Source organism: Oryx dammah, unplaced genomic scaffold (genome assembly GCF_014754425.2).
Source record: "Oryx dammah isolate SB20612 unplaced genomic scaffold, SCBI_Odam_1.1 HiC_scaffold_28, whole genome shotgun sequence".
NCBI lineage: Eukaryota > Metazoa > Chordata > Mammalia > Artiodactyla > Bovidae > Oryx > Oryx dammah.
In genome coordinates, this window is record NW_024070212.1 from 103,589,574 (window position 1) to 103,606,439 (window position 16,866).

Sequence of the window (16,866 nt, forward strand, 5' to 3'; positions counted from 1 at the left end):
GGATTTGCCTGGTGTTCCGGTGGGTAAGACTCAGCGCTCCCAACTCAGGGGACCTTGGTTCAATACCTGGTCAGGGAACTAGATTCCACATGCTTCAACTAAAGATTCCACATGCTCCAGCAAAGATCAAAGATCTGGAGTACTGCAACTAAGACTCAGAGCAGCCAAACAAAAAAATTTTTTTTAAGAAGGATGAGTAAGCGGAAGGAGGAGGAGGGTTGAATGGTGGACACCTGGGCAGTGAAGACTTCAAAGATAGAATGGCCAAGGCAGACCAAGATGCCAACAGCTTCATGACTGGAGGACTAAAGAGCCTCCCTGGTCTCCTAGCTGGGGTGGAAACACAGAGATGAGAGGGAGATGAGGAAGTTTAGAAAAGGGATGCAGACAGCTTGGCTAGTATTAGCAGTGAAGCCGGGGGAGAAGGTGAAGGGGGTATTCCTAAGCATGGCTGATCCAGGAAGGCCTTTGTTGTAGTTGTTCAGGCCCTCAGTCTTGTCCAGCTCTTTGCTGACCGACCCCAGGGACTACAGCACACGCGGCTTCCCTGTCCTTCACTATTTCCCAGAGTTTGCCCAGACTCACGGCCATTAACTGGATGATGCCATCCAAACACCCCATCCTCTGCAGTATGTTTTAATAGGGACGAGGCCTGATTGATCGTAGGTGGAGAGGAACGAGGTGGATGCAGAGCTGGGGAAAGCCTGCTGCTACAAGGTCGGCAGAACCTGCAGTGTCCTCGGCCTGGGTCCTGGGACCAGGGCACCCAGGCCCGGGCTCGCAGGCTGAAGTGGCTGAGGACAAGGCGCAAGTTATGGGAGGCAGACTGCGGGTCGGGGAAACGGGCTGCGTCCCGGAGATCGGGCTGGACAGGCAACTCGGACGGCCCTCTTCCTCTTCATGGAGGAACGGAGCCATGGTCCCGGTCCCGCACCCTGGCCGCTCTTCGGATCACCCGGCCGAGGCCTCCGGGAAGCCCGGCGAGAGGATGGAGGGTGGGCGCTGGCGGCTGGACAGAGCGGGGCGGAGCTGGGCCGGGAACGCCAGCCTCCCTCCCCGGGTCCTCTCAGGTGACAGACCCCGCGGGCCCCCCGCCCCGCCCAGCCGCATATTCTGGAGGCCCGGCCCGCCGGGTCCGAGAGCAGCCGGAGCCGTCGCGCCGGGAGCTTCAGCCGTCGGTGCGTGCGTGGTGCCCGCATCAGTCCACCTCGAGCCCGACGCCCGCCATGGCCCCCGCGGCCGCCCTCCGTAGCCTCCTGGTTCTCCTGCAGGTGCTGGGGCTCGCCCTGGCGCAGATCGTAAGTCCTGCAGCCACTCCCGCGCCGGGCTCCGGAATGCGGGATCTGGGTCCGGGGTTCCGGATCCTGGGGTCTGGTGGAGTGTTCGGCTTGACTCCCACCCTCTATTGACACCCCCTCGCCTGAGGGGCAGCCGCTCACGTTCCTTCAGTAGGGGCACAAATGGGGTGGGCGGGGGTGGAGATCTCGGCTCGGTGAAAAGAGGTGGACGAGCCGGGGAGCCAGAGGGACCCTGTCCGGAGATGCTCTGCGCTGCCCCGGCCCGGCGGCGTGGAGCAGGAGCTGGCGCCGCGTCCTGGCAGCCTGGAGAGCCCAGGTGGCTGGGGAGACAATGGTGCCCATTCACGGAGCTCGGGATCCTCCGCCCCCGCCGCCTCCCAGGGGGCGCCGGCTCCAGCCAGACGCCGCTCCCGCTCGGCTGACGCTCTCCGCCGGGCTAGCGCGCCCGCGTCTCACTTCCGAGGGCCGGCTGGGGGCAGGGGCCCTCACGCGACGCGGGCGCGGAGGGGCCGGGCCGAGGCGCCGTCTGGGGCCTTGGGCGGTTCGCAGCTCGCCCGTGGGACGCCAACCTGGCACTTCTCGGTCTGGGGGTGGGGGTGGGAGCGCGGGCACCTGGCAAACGCCGGACCCCTGCCTGGGTCTAGGATGGATCGCGTTAAGAGCGCCATCCAACCGAGGACGGAGGAGCGGTGCTGGGAGACGGATGCTCTCAGGAGGAGAGAACAGGCTTGCCCTCCCTAGACATTTCGCCCCTCAAAGGCCCCATCTCTCTGCGCCTCCCCAACTTTCCCGTCGGGCTTTATCCGCACCAAGGGGAGAGGTAGGGGTACCTATCCATCTTCAATATCTGTCGTCCATTTAAAAATAATCCAAGCAACCGTTTATTGAGGATCAAGCATCTCTAGGTACCGTCTTCCTTAACCATCCGTTATGTGAGTCATCAGCATCTCCTATTCTCCACCCACGACGGCGCAGGGGCAGCGCGGTTTAGTGGAAGGAGCTGGGCAAACCTAGGACGGAATTCTAGCTCCACAGTTTACCTCCTGTGATCTGTCGGAGCCTGAATCCGAACGGAGGGTGGGCGCTGACCCCTGAGTGTTTCGGAGCCTGTTTCCTCACCTGCAAACTGGGGCTCGTTAGTTTCGGCTCACAGTTCTGAACCAGTCAATAAGATAATATATGTAAAGGTCCACCGTGTGTTCTCAGTGAAGGAGAGTTCACGGCTCCTCAGCGGGGAGGTGCGCCCCTGGACGCCCAGTTCCCTGAAATGTCTGAGGGCTGCCCCCTTTGTGTTTTCAGAGAGGTCCGCCAGGAGAGCCGGGGCCTCCGGGGCCCCCAGGGCCACCGGGAGTGCCTGGATCCGACGGAATCGACGTGAGTCTCTAACCCGAGACCGGGTGGGGGTGGGGGGCGGGGGGCGAGAGGCTGCGGACAAGGGAATTTTGTGTGCTCTGGGAGTGGAGGCAGGGGGTGGCGGCGGTGAGGTCGATGCCTGGAGGTGCAGTGCCCCCAGTTGCCAGTAGGCAGCGCCGGCCTGCCCCACAAGGAGCCCGTTTGTTCTACAAAAACCTCAAAGAAGCCTGGAACGGCAGAGCCCGTTATAGCTGCTGGTGGACAAGGAGCTGCTGTTCGGTCTGCCTGCCACAGCTCACAGCAATTCCTCATCCCCCGCCCCCTCCTCCCTTTTTGGGGTGGGAGACGCCTTAACTCCGCGCTGCCCCCTGGCAAGTCTGGGTGCCTCTTCAGGGTAGCTTGGGAGGCTTGGCCAGACCAGCGGGGGCCAGACTCCAGTCTCTTCCCTTTACATTTTTCTTCCCGATTTAGAAGCAGCTGGGCTCCTTCCCTGCTCTCCCCACCGTGGTGAGAGTTAAATACCTTATTCTGGATGCTCCCCCAGGAGGTCAGCCCCATATTTGCCCATCTCCACAGCTTTCTATTCAACTTGATGCCCCCACCCTCCAACCATGGGCGCTGGGCCCCTGCCAGGCTCTCTGGCCGCAACAGGCCCTGAAATGCCTGGAGGCCTCTCTGGGGCTGAATGTGATTCCACTGGCCACGTATCTTCTCCATCGAGGATCCTTTGTCACAGGGGAAGGAGGGCCTTCCTGCCTTGGGGACAGATTGAAGCTGCCCCCTTGGTCCCTGCCCCTGCCCCATCTCATTCTCCTGACCCCAATATACCACTGCCCCCTTCACTTACCTCCTCTTCGTGCTTTCCTAAAAGACCCAAAGTTTCTTCTCACATTTGCTCAAATCCAAGAGGCACCACTCTCCGAGGCAACCCATTCACAGATCTCATGACTGGCACTGTCCCAACACTGGCATGTCTAGAACTCACTTGCATGTTGATATCACCCTCTCCAGCCTGCATGGGGTTGGTCTCAATCCACCTATGGTTTTCTTGAAGGAAAGGGAGCTATTTTCCTAAAACACATGAGGTTTGAGAGGACCCAGGACAGAAAAGGAGAGGAGCATGTGGACAGGTCAACCAGGGCTTGTGTGTGTCCATCTGGGGTAGCATAAGCCATGGTAAGCTTTCTCAACAACTTATATCTTACAGGGTGACAAAGGGCCCCCTGGGAAAGCTGGCCCTCCGGTGAGTGCTTTTTCCCCTTGACCTTTGATACTTCCAGGTCTCTCCTGCCTGTAGCTAATATTTGCTCCACCTCTGTTTTCAAGGGGCCTAAGGGAGAGCCTGGCAAACCAGGAACAGATGGGCCAGATGGGAAGCCCGGGATTGATGTGAGTACCTACCTGACCGTCAGGTAGAGTAGGCTAGGGTTTCACCCCCTGACTTCCAAAACCCAGTTCTGGCATCTTCCCTGATCTGCTGAGCAGAGCAGGATGGAGACTCTACAGCTGTGAGTTCCCCTTACCCTCTTGTAACTTGTGACCTCACACCCACGCCAGGAGCACTGAATCAAGGGCAGATGGGCATCCAGAGGGCTTAGCAGCAGTCAGAATTTAGCCTCACATTTCTGGCCTCCAAGAATTACACTTAATTCTCTGGGCAGAGCTGTCCTTTTGCATCCTCACCTTTCCTCCCCTTTACCCTTCCCCAACCCACCCCCTTACAGCCCCAGGCACTACTCAAGAGAAGAACATCATTTGGTTGATAGCATGCAGTTCCAGGGGTTCATGGGCTCAAGGTCACAGGCTCCTGGACACAGGCTCCAAGGTCACTGGCTCCTGGACAGGGTTACTGGGAAGTCATCTGGTTGGGGAGACACTTGAGTCAGTCACTAAAAGATGGGAGGAAAATGTGGCCCCCCATGAATGGCCTGCTGGCTCAAGAAGTGCCCATTAGGGCTGTGAGCAGCCACAGGGTTGCTCCAACTCATCCACACCCTGCAAAGATTACAAAGCATATTGCCTTACACATCGATTTTCATAACCACCCAGAGAAGCAAGCATTGATTATTAACCCATTTTGTAGATGAGAATACTAAGGCTCAGAAAAAGTTGTCAAGGGCATACATTAAGAAAATGGCTAATCCAGACCCATATCTATCTAGGTTTTCTAGATTCCTAGACTGGAGATGTGAGATCTGGGCTAACAAATCATCGGGCCTTGGTTTCTTATCTTTCAAAAGAGGATAATCACCAAGGGCTAGTGTGGGAACTGGAAGAAAGGAAAGTGAGGTGTTGATGCCCATAGGCCTTCATGCAGTGTGATGAAAGGCAGCCTGGGCCCAACCAGGAGAGACCTCTGGACCCACCCTATCCTCCCATTGGTCAGGGAGCAGGTTTGCCCCTCACAGATGTATCTTCTTTTTCTTCTCCAGGGTCTAACTGGAGCCAAGGGGGAGCCCGGTCCCGCAGGGGTCCCTGGAGTCAAGGCAAGTGACCTGCTAGGGGTTCAGCATGGGCAATCTAGGTACCAGAGTTTAGGAGGGGCTGTGGCAGAGAGGAGCAGAAATGCAGGAGACCCCAGCCTCTGAGCCTCTCCCACTGCTTTTGCAGGGCCAGCCTGGGCTCCCAGGTCCCCCCGGCCTGCCAGTGAGTATAACCTGCAATGGCTTTAAGGGACCCTTTGTAGGTAGGGGGATTTGTAAAAGGAGCCATGAACCTAATCTTTCCTTCTGTTTCAGGGCCCTGGCTTCGCCGGACCTCCTGTAAGTCCTCAGGGATGGGGCAGGGTCCCTGGGACTCTCAGAAGGGGAGGGTAGAGAAGGGCTTCCAGGGGACTGGCCAGCATGGGGAGGAGCCAGCATACTGTGATGGTGTCAGAAATGGGCAGACTTGTCAGAGAACCCTGGGCCTATCCATTGACTCTGAAATTCTCTGGTCCTTAAAGCCCTAATTTGTCCGCTTCTTTGGGGCTGGTTGCAAAGTGGAAGCGGGGAAAGGGGCTCTGGGCACCTGTTTCTATCTTTGTGGCAGGGCGGGGCTAACCCTCTGAGGCATCCTAGCCACTGATGTCTCTGTTCCTAGGGACCACCTGGACCTGTTGGCCTCCCTGGTGAGATTGGACTCACAGGCCCCAAGGTGAGCCCCAGCCACTCCTCTGCTCACTCTGTCTCCTGCCCTCTGCCTTCAAGCGCAAGCTGAGCACCTCTCCAGGAGTTCCTGGGCCTGCTTCTGGCCACCAGGAGTCTCCTCCAGGTCTGGGGCAGAAACCCCTCCGGCTGAGCACACCAACGGCAGGGCATCCTCTGCAGATCAGGCTTTGATATCCCCAGATCTCAGGAGGGGACCTGGAGGGCAGGATGGACAGGGCAGTGGGGGAACTGGAGCAGGAGGCAGAGGTGACCTAGCCAAGGCTGGACAAGGGTATGATTTGGGCCTTTCTTGCTTCCAGGGGGATCCTGGACCAGAGGGACCATCAGGGCCTCCGGGACCCCCTGGGAAACCGGTAAGTGTCCTCAGATCTCCCACGTGGCTGGGGAAGGACAAAGGTCTTCGGCACAAGCCTGGGGAGAGGAGGGTTCGAGTCAGGTTCCATCTTCGTACATCTTTTCTCAGGGCCGCCCTGGAACCATTCAGGGTCTGGAAGGCAGCGCGGATTTCCTGGTGAGAGGCGGGGTCTGGGGCGGGGCTAGTCCGAGGAAGGGGCGGGTCATCTTGAGAGGGGCGGGCAAGGAGACAGGTCCCATCGGAAGGTAGGGTCCCTGGGAGACGGGGAGAGGCTGCAGCGGAGGGGTGCAGCCAGGTGCGGGCGGAGAAGAGGTTTTGGGAAGCACTACCCTGTTGGCCTGGGGCAGGCCAGTGACACAGAACCCTGCGGAATTTCTCTTCCAGTGTCCAACCAACTGTCCAGCGGGCGTGAAAGGGCCCCCAGGGCTGCAGGGCGTGAAGGTGAGCTTCTGGCCCAAGTCTTGGTGGGTGGAGCAGGGGAGAGGGGGACGGGACGTACTCTAAGCTCTCTCCTTCCCCGCAGGGGCATCCAGGCAGACGCGGGCTTCTGGGAGATTCTGGCCGCCAGGGGAAGCCGGTGAGTGCGAGGGCTGAGGGCCGCGGGAGAGTGTGTGTGGAGAAGGCCCTGTTGGAGCCTCCCCGCATCCTTCTCCCTTCCCTTCACCCGTGGGGCTCCGGGGATGAAGCCTTGAGCTGGGAGGCAGGAGTCCTAGGCGCTAAGTCAGTGTGTCCCTGGGCAAGCCCCTTCCCTTGCTGTGCCCCCATTTCCCTATCTGTCATCCCTGGGACCCTATGCTTTCCAGGACGCCTTCCTGTTTGCTCTTGCTGAGAAGAGGATGTTGTCTTTGGTTGTCTGAATATTTGTCTCTCCATCTGCCTGCCTATCTGATCTCTCTTTCCTGGCCCTTAGGGTCCCAAGGGAGATGTGGGTGCCTCTGGAGAGCAAGGCATCCCTGGACCACCGGTAAGGAACACTTTCCCCGCCCCACCTCATCCCCTTAGGAGACCTTAGTGGAGTCATTCCCTTGCTCTGGCCTCTAACTGGTGAAAGAGATGCCTGTGTCCAGCTGGTGAGGCTCTGGATGAGGCTGGCTGTGAGACACTGGGGGACTGGAACCAAGGCTGCTGTCAGCCAAAAGGCTCAGCTGAGGCCCTGGTTCTGCCACTGTTCCTTTGAGTGATCCTGGCGAGTCCCTGGCATCTCTGAGTCTCACTGACCATCTGTGACAGGGACTCTGTGCCTGCCTTAGGGAGACATCGAGAAGACTGGGCTGGGGTTCAGGGAAGGTGTCACGACGTGGGCCTTCTAGTTGCCATCACTGTCATTATTCTGTCTTGACAGGGTCCCCAGGGCGTCAGGGGCTACCCAGGCATGGCGGGCCCCAAAGGAGAGACGGTGAGTGGGTCGGGGGGGGGGGGTGTCCTGCAAGAAAGAGCTGCCGGGACCAGCCCTCTGGCTTCTGGGGCCCAGCCAGGACTGACCCACAATCTCTCCTCTCCCCAGGGCCCTCAGGGGTACAAAGGCATGGTGGGCTCCATTGGCGCCGCCGGGTCACCTGTGAGTCTGCTCCTACTCCCTTGCCCCCACTTTCCTCCCCTGGATGCAGCTTCTGGGGCTGCAAAGGATGTGAGTTCCCTGAGCCCATGTAACTTGGATTTCTGTCTGTCCTTCCTGCCAGGGTGAGGAAGGTCCACGGGGACCACTGGGCCGAGCTGGAGAGAAGGGTGATGTGGTGAGTCCTCAGTCACCCCTGTTGCAGTCAGGGCCCTGTGGAGGAGAGCTGGGTGGACTCAGCTCCACCCAAGCCCCAGGTGGATACACTGAGGTGCACACGTGTGTCTGCGTGTGTGCACATGTAGACGCATATCTGAGTGTGTGCACATGTATACGCCCGTGCACATGTGTAATTCTGTGTGTCTGTGCATGTGGGTGGCTGATGTGAGGGGAGAATATCTGTGCCCGTAGCCCAGATAGCCCCGCAGCTCCTTCCTCCAAGCCTCGCCTACTGCTGGTCAAATTCAGGCTTAGGGAGAAGCTGTAGGATCCAGTCCCACAGTCACCAGGCCAGACAATGAAATTCCAGCAAATCAGTCATGGGGCTAATGAGATTTGGCCCAGATCCCAGATCTCTTAATGCTCTCCTTTTCAAAATTAATAAGAGTATTTCTTCTGAGCAATTTTGAGTTTACAGAAAAATTGAGCAGAAAGTAAAGTTAGGGGTTTTGTTGTTATTGTTAGTTATTATTATTATTATTATTATTATGCAAGTCTTTAAACATATGCAAAAGTAGGGAGAATAATATAGTGAACCCTTATGTCCCTCTCTCCCCAAAGTAATCTTTTGCCACACTCACTTTATCCATCCCCTTCTCCCTTTCTTTCCTTTGCTCTGATATTTTCAAGCAAATTCTTAACATTATGTTGTGTTACCCATTTCACTTCTCAATGTATCTCTTAAAAATAAGGTTCCTCACATAACCACAATATCACTATCACACAAGCAACATTATCCAGTAATTCCTGAACATAATCTAATGATCAGCTTGTGCTCAATTTTTCCTAATGATTCCAACAATGTCTTTTCAGGGTTCTTGTTCAAATCAAGACCCAAACCAAGTCCACACACTGTCTTTGGTCCCTGGGTTTCTTCACATCAGCGTCACTCAGGGCCTTGGGGGGTCACACTGGCCCCTCCCCTGTCCTGCCGCTGCTCCCGCACAGCCTGCTTGATGCCCACCTCTGCTCCCTCCTGCTGGGTCCAGGGCAAAGTCACACCATGAGCACCCTCTCCACTAGCCCCTGCCCAGCATGGCCTGTGCCGCAGGGACCCTGGGACTCAGAGGTCACTGTTCTCAGCAGTTCTCTGAATAGCCAGACTGGGATTCAGCCTCCTGAAGGCGGTCTGCTCTCTGTCTACTTTGCAGGGGAGCCAAGGAGTTCGAGGACCCCAGGGACTAACAGGCCCAAAGGGAGCAACCGTAAGTAGACAGAGGGCAGGGTCCAGGCGGGTCTCCAAGCCCCCAGCGGAGGAGGAGCCTGGGGTTCTAGACTGAACTCTGTTGCCAGCGGGCTGGCTCTGTCACCTCGGGAAATGCCCTCTTTCTGTGCCTCGGTTTGTTTCACCTGTAAATAGAGTGGTGATGTAGGAGGGGTCTTGAGACACTCATCACCCACACAAAGGAAGGACTGTCATCCATCCCCTGAAATCCCTTCCCACTTCCATTCCGCTCCCCCAGTTGGCTGCTGGGGCTTCCCAAGCTGACCAGGCCCACTCCCCACCTGCACACTGTGCCCCACAGAGGGACGTGGATGGGGGCCCTGACCCCAGGCATCTCCTAATTGTGAATCTCCCTTCAATTTTCCTGCTGAGCAGGGACCCCCAGGCATTGACGGCAAGGACGGGACCCCAGGCACACCTGGAGTGAAGGTAGGAGTGGGGACGGCCCCTGGGATGGGGGTGAGGGTCAGGGGTCCTCCCAGCTGAGGCTCTGAGTCCCGCTGCATTGAGCCTGGAGGCCTTGGAGCCTCAAGTGTGTCACCAACACATTCCTTCTTGCTTCGGGGCCTCAGTCTCCCTGCCTGCACTCGGGTGGGGGTCATGGACCCCCCGGCTGGAGCTCTCATTTATGCCTCTGGTTCTGTCTCTCGCAGGGCAGTGCAGGACAGGCGGGGCGGCCGGGAAACCCAGGCCACCAGGGCCTAGCGGTGAGTACAGGGTGGAGCCATGGGGGCCGCCACAGGGCAAGTAACTTCTCCTCCACCGAGAGCCCAGGCACTCTGTGGCCCACTTCCCCAAAGTGGGGTGAGTGGCTGATGAGGTGGAAGTCACATACTCAGGACTTGTGCTCTGGACCTTGTCCCTGCTCAGCTCAGGCCTTCTCACCAATTCCAGCCTGGCTTAGGCCTTATCATTTGGACAGCTGCCCCAGCCTTCTCTTAGATTATACCAGCCTTCCATGTTGGCTAAGTGGAATCTGACCGTTTCCCTGCTAAATATCTTCCATGGTGCTCCACCCTCCCTGTTCCCCAACCCCCCCACCCCTCCACCCCCAACCCACTGCCTCCAGGAAAGTGTTATTCTGTCCAGTCATTCAGCAGAGTCACTGAGGTGCAGGAAGTGGCAGGGGAATGGTTATGACCAGAATAGCTACACTCCTCATCCTCACAGCTCATCTTAGCATCCAAGTACCACCATAATCTGACCCATCAGCCACTGTCCCTCTTCACCCTCTCCCTTCTCAACAGAGCCTTAGCTTTTCTACCACCACACCTTCAGGCCTTACTGGTTCCTCTTATTGGAATGCCCTTCCCATCTCTGTGGAGAAGGCAATGGCACCCCACTCCAGTACTCTTGCCTGGAAAATCTCATGGATGGAGGAGCCTGGTAGGTGCAGTCCATGGAGTCACTAAAAGTGGACACGACTGAGCAACTTCACTTTCACTTTTCACTTTCATGCATTGGAGAAGGAAATGGCAACCCACTTCAGTGTTCTTGCCTGGAGAATCCCAGGGACAGGGGAGCCTGGTGGGCTGCCGTCTCTGTGGTCACACAGAGTCGGACACGACTGAGCGACTTCACTTTCCCATCTCTGAGTCTTCTCACAATTCAGGCCCACCTCCGTCCCCCACCTTCTGGGAACCCCCATCCTTCCCTGCCGGGGATACTTGAGGACTGCTAACATATCCATGTGCAGACCGTGTTCTTGTGTGCACTTGCGTGTGCTCCTCTTCTCCCCGTGGACCACAGGCCTTGGAAAGCAGGTCTTTCTGTCACTATCTCCTGTCTCAGCAGGGATTCAGGGCTGGGCACAGTCCAGTTCATGGCTGGGCCTTCTGCTCTTCAGCTCCCACAGGCGAGAGAGGAATCTGGGAGGCAAAATAGCGATGCTCAGGGCTTCCTGCCGCCAAGGGAGAAACTGACATCAGCTTCCTTCTACAGGGTGTGCCTGGTATGCCTGGGACAAAAGGAGGCCCTGGAGACAAGGTAAGGTGACCCCAGGCTGGGGCAGAGAGTTGGCTTCATCTGAGCAAGGGAGCCTGAGGGCAGGGTCCAGGGGTGTGGCTTAAAGACTGCAAGGTCCAGGCCTTCTCAGGCTCAGAGACTGGGCTTGAACACAGGTTCATTGGGCCTAATCACCTCCCTCCTCTTGCCTCCCTCCCACCTCTCATCCTGGCTAGAGAACAGGATGGCATGGCTGCAAGTCAGTGGAGTCCAGAGGCCCTGACTAAGAACCCGCTCCGCTTCTCAACTCATTGGCTTCTCCAAGGCCAAGGGCCTGACTAGGCTACACAGACTGACCTTAGAGCTCTTTTCCTGCAGGGTGAGCCAGGCCGGCAGGGCTTCCCTGGAGTCTCCGGTCCCCCCGGGAAGGAGGTAAGTGCCCCCTCCTCTGACTCAAGGGCTCTTCTTGCTTTGCTTCCTCCTCATCTCTCCCTCCAGGCCTGAGGACTCTGCTTTTAGCCTGTGGAGCCAGAGTGAGACTGTGGGGTGGAGCCCTAGCCTCAGAGTGCCCTTGGGGCCAGTCAGGATTCTGACGCTGACCCAGGAAAGCTCTCCTCTCTCTCTGCCCCCTTTCCCTATGTACAGTGCAGAGAGGACGGGGCTGCTTCTGTCCTGGGGTATGACCTCTCTAGATGACTGGGGCTGACAATCCAGCAGGCGGAGTCATTCACTCATTGCATAAAAGAAAGAAAAGAAAGAAAGTGAAGTCGCTCAGTCATGTCCGACTCTTTGTGACCCCATGGACTGCTCTCCATCCATGGGATTTTCCAGGCAAGAGTACTGGAGTGGGGTGCCATTTCCTTTTCCATCACTCATTGCATAAACATTCACCAAATATCTGCAACCCACTAGACACTGAGATAGACAGTCTGCTATTTACATAGAGCTTATAGATTTGTGAGAAAGACACTGTATTAAATAAAGACTCCAAATGTATTGGGTCTTATGAAGGAAAAGGACAGGGACCCAAAGAAAGAAGGTGAAGGAAGTCTTCCCTGATGACGTAAATTAGCTGAGCCCCAGGAGTGGGTAGGGGTTGGTCAGGTGTGGAAAGGAGGGAGGGATCCTCCAGGCTACTGCTCACCTCCGGATTTCTCTGTACCCCAGGGAGAGCCAGGGCCTCGAGGAGAAATCGGTCCCCAGGGCATCATGGGGCAGAAGGTAAGTGCTTGGCACAGTGGTCCCTCCCTGGGGGCCTCTGCAGCAGCTGGCACTGCTGGACCCAGAATCTGGGTCCTCTCAAAGCTCCATCGTGAGGCCTCCCCAGCCAGGACCTCAGTCTGCTGGTCTGTGAAGTGGAGCCAAGGACCTCCATGGTGGTGACAGCAGAAATAGAGGGCGCGCTGACCATGCAGTGTCTGGGATCTGGCAGGGAGAGGCTGCCCCAGCTGATGGCTGGGGTGTGACCTTCACTTTCCATTTCAGGGTGACCACGGTGAGAGGGGCCCAGTGGGGCAGCCAGGCCCTCAAGGTCAGCAGGTAAGTACAGGGCAGCTGAGATGGGCTCTGGGAGTATGTCTGGGCACCTTGTCTGACTTATTCCTCTGGTTTCTTTTCTCCTCAGGGCCCCAAAGGGGAACAGGGTCCTCCCGGAATTCCAGGGCCCCAAGGCTTGCCAGGCATCAAGGGAGACAAGGTACAAACTGGGACTGAAAAATACAAGGGGAAGAGGCTTTCAGATTCTGAGGGAGGGGTCAGTGGAGCTCCAGTGCCTCAAATCCACCTGGAAAAATGACCCCTTGCCGGTCCCCAGGGACCCTGGGGAGCGAGGTGGAGCTTCAGAGGCGGCTGTGGCTGGGAGCCTGGGTTGGGGAGCCAGGCCCAGCCTGCCCTGGATGGGAGCTCACCAGGCTCTGAACTCCCCAATTCCAACAGGGTTCCCCAGGGAAGACAGGGCCCCGCGGTGGAGTGGTGAGTGCCAGCAACCCCCCTTCCGCCCAAACCCCCTCACCCCCACCCCCAGGGCATCTGTCGCATCGCATCGGGATGGGGGCGCGGGGGTGTCGGGCCGCCGCGACCTGACCCTGTCTCAATCTGCAGGGCGACCCGGGGGTGGCTGGCCTCCCCGGAGAGAAAGGAGAGAAGGTGAGCGGGCTGCGCGGGGTGGAGGAGGGGAGCAGCGGGCTGGCCTGGGTACCCCACCGCCTCGGGACAGCACCTCCTTGTGCCTACAGGGCGAGTCGGGCGAGCCGGGACCCAAGGGACAGGTGAGTCCTGCAGCTGTGACGCCACCTTCCCCCGCTCCTGCCGCCCCTCCCCCCCAACCCCCATCCCCGCCCCGTTGCCTCAGCGCTGCTGGGGACTAGGACCTCGACTCCCCCGGCTTCCCTGCCCCCCAGGCCATCCTTCCCTTACTCCTGCATAACCCCCCACCCCCAACCCCTGCGCGTGCGTCCCCTGATTCCCGCTGGGAACCCAACCCACCCCGCAGCAAGGAGTCCGTGGAGAACCTGGCTACCCCGGCCCCAGCGGAGATGCGGGAACCCCGGGGGTGCAGGGCTACCCGGGGCCTCCGGGCCCTCGAGGACTGGTTGGAGACCGAGGCTTGCCCGGACAGCCCGGGAGGCAGGGCGTGGCGGTGAGTTGGCCTCCAAGGGAGGAGTCTCTTAGGGAACGCGCCTCTTTGGGTTGGTTACTGCTTATCCCCTCAAAGGCTGGGAGTTCCTTCCCTGAGGCTGGTACCCGAGATCAAAGAGGATGGGTGTGGGTGCTGGAGGGATTTCAGTCAGATTCTGGAAATACCTCGGGTGAGAAAATGGGAACAGGAAGGGGTCATAGCACCAGAGCAGTCAGACCTGGCAGCCAGGGGCTGCTTCCTGAAAGACCTCCTCTGCTTTCAGGGCCGAGATGCTAGTGACCAGCACATCGAGGACGTGGTGCTGAAGATGCTGCAAGGTGAGGGGGCACCAACTCCTCCTCCTCGCCTCCAGGGCATCGCCGCCCTTCAGAAGACTCTCCATGCGGCCTTGTGGGAAAGTCACGAGCTCTGCCCCCAAGGGCTTGGGGACCTTACCTATGTCCTCACCCACTCAGGACCTTTGATGTCTGCAGAACAGCCTGAGGAAGGGGGAGGTTGACCCCCGGCTGTTCTGTCTGCACATCCAGAGGCCAGGATGCTCTGCCTTCCCAGTTTTACTGAGCCACACCCATCTTACAGACTTCTCTGTCTCCTCCCTCTCTCCAGAGCAACTGGCAGAAATGGCTGTGAGTGCCAAGAGGGAGGCCCTGGGTGCGACTGGGATGATGGGTCCTCCAGGACCCCCTGGGCCTCCTGGGTACCCGGGCAAACAGGGACCCCATGGGCACCCTGGCCCTCGGGGTGTTCCTGGCATCGTGGGAGCCATGGGTCAGATTGGCAACACCGGGCCCAAGGGTGAGTGCTATTCTGTGCTGGCTGGGAGATGGGGGATTTGGCCAAGACCAGCCTCCTGGGGTCTCAGTTATGCCGGCTGATGGCTCAGCCTCCTGTTTTCTCTCTTTCATCATTCTCCTTCCTAGGATGAGGTATAGACATTCTCACCCATGGCTCTTCCATATAACTCCTGGGCTTGCTTTTCAGTAGCAAATTGATAGAAAAAAATGTACTAATTTATAGCCTGGGTTTTTTTTTTTGGGGGGGGATGTTGTTTCTGTTTTAAATTGACTTAGTGGTACTCCAATGGCACCCCACTCCAGTACTCTTGCCTGGAAAATCCCATGGATGGAGGAGCCTGGTAGGCTGCAGTCCATGGGGTCACGAAGAGTCAGACATGACGGAGCGACTTCACTTTCACTTTTCACTTTCATGCACTGGAGAAGGAAATGGCAACCCACTCTAGTGTTCTTGCCTGGAGAATCCCAGGGACCTGGGAGCCTGGTGGGCTGCCGTCTATGGGTCGCACAGAGTCAGACACGACTGAAGTGACTTAGCAGCATAAACATCCCTCCAAGTCTCTAAAAGAGGGGAGGCAGATGAACAAAACAGTAAGGAAGGCAAGCTTGAGTCAGAGCAGGTGCTGAATCCAGACTCTCTCACTTTCTCATTGTGGCTCTTGGACAAGTTACCCATTAATATTCCTGGGTCTTAGATTTATCGTCTGTGAAATGGAGATATTTATAGCAACAATCTTATAGTTGCCAGGAGGATTACATTTAGAGGTAATTTACATGGAGTTGGTATATACTAAATGCCGACTGTTGACATTATCAGACACTTTCCTGTAATGAACTTTATCAGCTTTATAGTCTTCCATTCTTTGGACTTGCCTTTACTTAGTCAGTTCTGCAGTCATTTCCAACTGTCTCCTATTATAAACTAGCACAAAATAGAAATAATTATTGTGTGTGAAGTAGAAATTAAATAGCAAGCCAAGATGAAAAAAAAATTTCCTATTCTGAAAAATTAAGGCTCAGTTCTTTCTCTGCAGGAAAACGTGGAGAGAAGGGTGATCAAGGAGAAGTTGGCCGTGGGCACCCCGGGATGCCTGGGCCCCCGGGGATTCCAGGTAAGACCCTGGCCCTGCCCAGTAGCAGTCCTGTCCCTCAGTCCTGGGATTAATGACCCAACACAACTGGGTCTCTTCCATGGAGGCCTCCCTCGTGCGCTCACAACATGAGGCCAACGCAGTCCCATGCATCCAATTTTTGCATCCCTTTGGAGCAGCCAGGAGCCTCTGGGTCAGGTCTGGCTGGGAACTAGACAGCTGGGATTCCGAGGACTTCCTGGGTTACACAAAAATCTGCTTCATGGAGGGAAGGGAAGGGGCATTTATTCCCCCAACTCACTGACTGGGAGTAATGGACCATGAGACATGACTCTCTTAGAACCTGTGTCTGGGGCAGAGTCCCTTCTTTCTATGGTGTCCTTGACTTCAGTTTCCCTGAGAGACTGAGGAATTCGAAGGCTGAGATAGGAGGAGGCCTTGATGTCTTGACCTTTTCCCTTCCATAGGACTGCCTGGCCGGCCTGGTCAGGCAATCAATGGCAAAGATGGAAATCGAGGGGCTCCAGGGGCCCCAGGAGAGGCAGGTCGACCTGGCCTGCCAGGCCCCATGGGGCTGCCAGGCTTCTGTGAACCTGCGGCCTGCCTTGGAGCCTCAGCCTACGCCTCTGCACGCCTCACGGAGCCTGGATCCATCAAAGGGCCATGAGCATCAGGCCAAGACAGAGCCCAGTGGGCATCCTGGGGGGGAAAGGACTCAGGCCCCTCTGGGTGGACATGCACCCCATGCCTCAGTCCAGGAAACTAGCTTTTCCAGGACCTTCCATCTGGGATCCAGGATTCCTGAGGAAAAGGAAATCCTAAAACATGGGGGAAGGGAAGGGAGGGCATCAGATGAAAAGGTGAGGCCGACAGGGCACGGGGCACTGGAGGGCTCACGGTCCAGAGAGGATGGGGTGGCCTTCGTTCCTGGAGCGCCGCTCGGATGTCATCAAAACAAATGTGTCCTTAATCTGCATCATCCTCCACTGGCCATCTTGTCCTTGGGGCAAGTGGACCGAGGCCTCTGCTAGTTCCTGATCCCGTTTTCGCCCCCAGGCTTACTGGGTGACTGCCCAGAGGGGGCCATCTCTAAGCCAGTCCTCTGCTTCCTACCTGCCTTCCTCCCATCTGAGTATTTAAACACCCATCTCCCTTTCCTTCCTGGCGTCACCCTTTCCCACCAAACCCTAGATCCACCCAGGCCTTTCTGTAAATAAAAACCCTCAACTTGGGTACAAGCCAAGA

The 16,866-nt window shown here is 57.3% G+C and overlaps 1 protein-coding gene across 1 annotated transcript; it reads left to right on the top strand.

Annotated features, from left to right (window-relative positions):
- The first annotated feature begins 1,141 nt into the window (after positions 1-1,141).
- COL9A2 (collagen type IX alpha 2 chain) lies at positions 1,142-16,866 on the top strand. Its single transcript, XM_040231568.1, has 32 exons — positions 1,142-1,298; positions 2,598-2,672; positions 3,859-3,894; positions 3,978-4,040; positions 5,084-5,137; positions 5,262-5,297; positions 5,390-5,413; positions 5,733-5,786; positions 6,100-6,153; positions 6,264-6,311; positions 6,540-6,596; positions 6,679-6,732; positions 7,066-7,119; positions 7,498-7,551; positions 7,660-7,713; positions 7,835-7,888; positions 9,081-9,134; positions 9,530-9,583; positions 9,808-9,861; positions 11,096-11,140; positions 11,477-11,530; positions 12,266-12,319; positions 12,584-12,637; positions 12,723-12,794; positions 13,034-13,069; positions 13,199-13,243; positions 13,333-13,365; positions 13,590-13,736; positions 13,999-14,053; positions 14,343-14,531; positions 15,565-15,642; positions 16,089-16,866. The coding sequence occupies exons 1-32, from the start codon at positions 1,227-1,229 to the stop codon at positions 16,286-16,288; spliced, it is 2,067 nt and encodes a 688-aa protein (XP_040087502.1). The 5' UTR covers positions 1,142-1,226; the 3' UTR covers positions 16,289-16,866.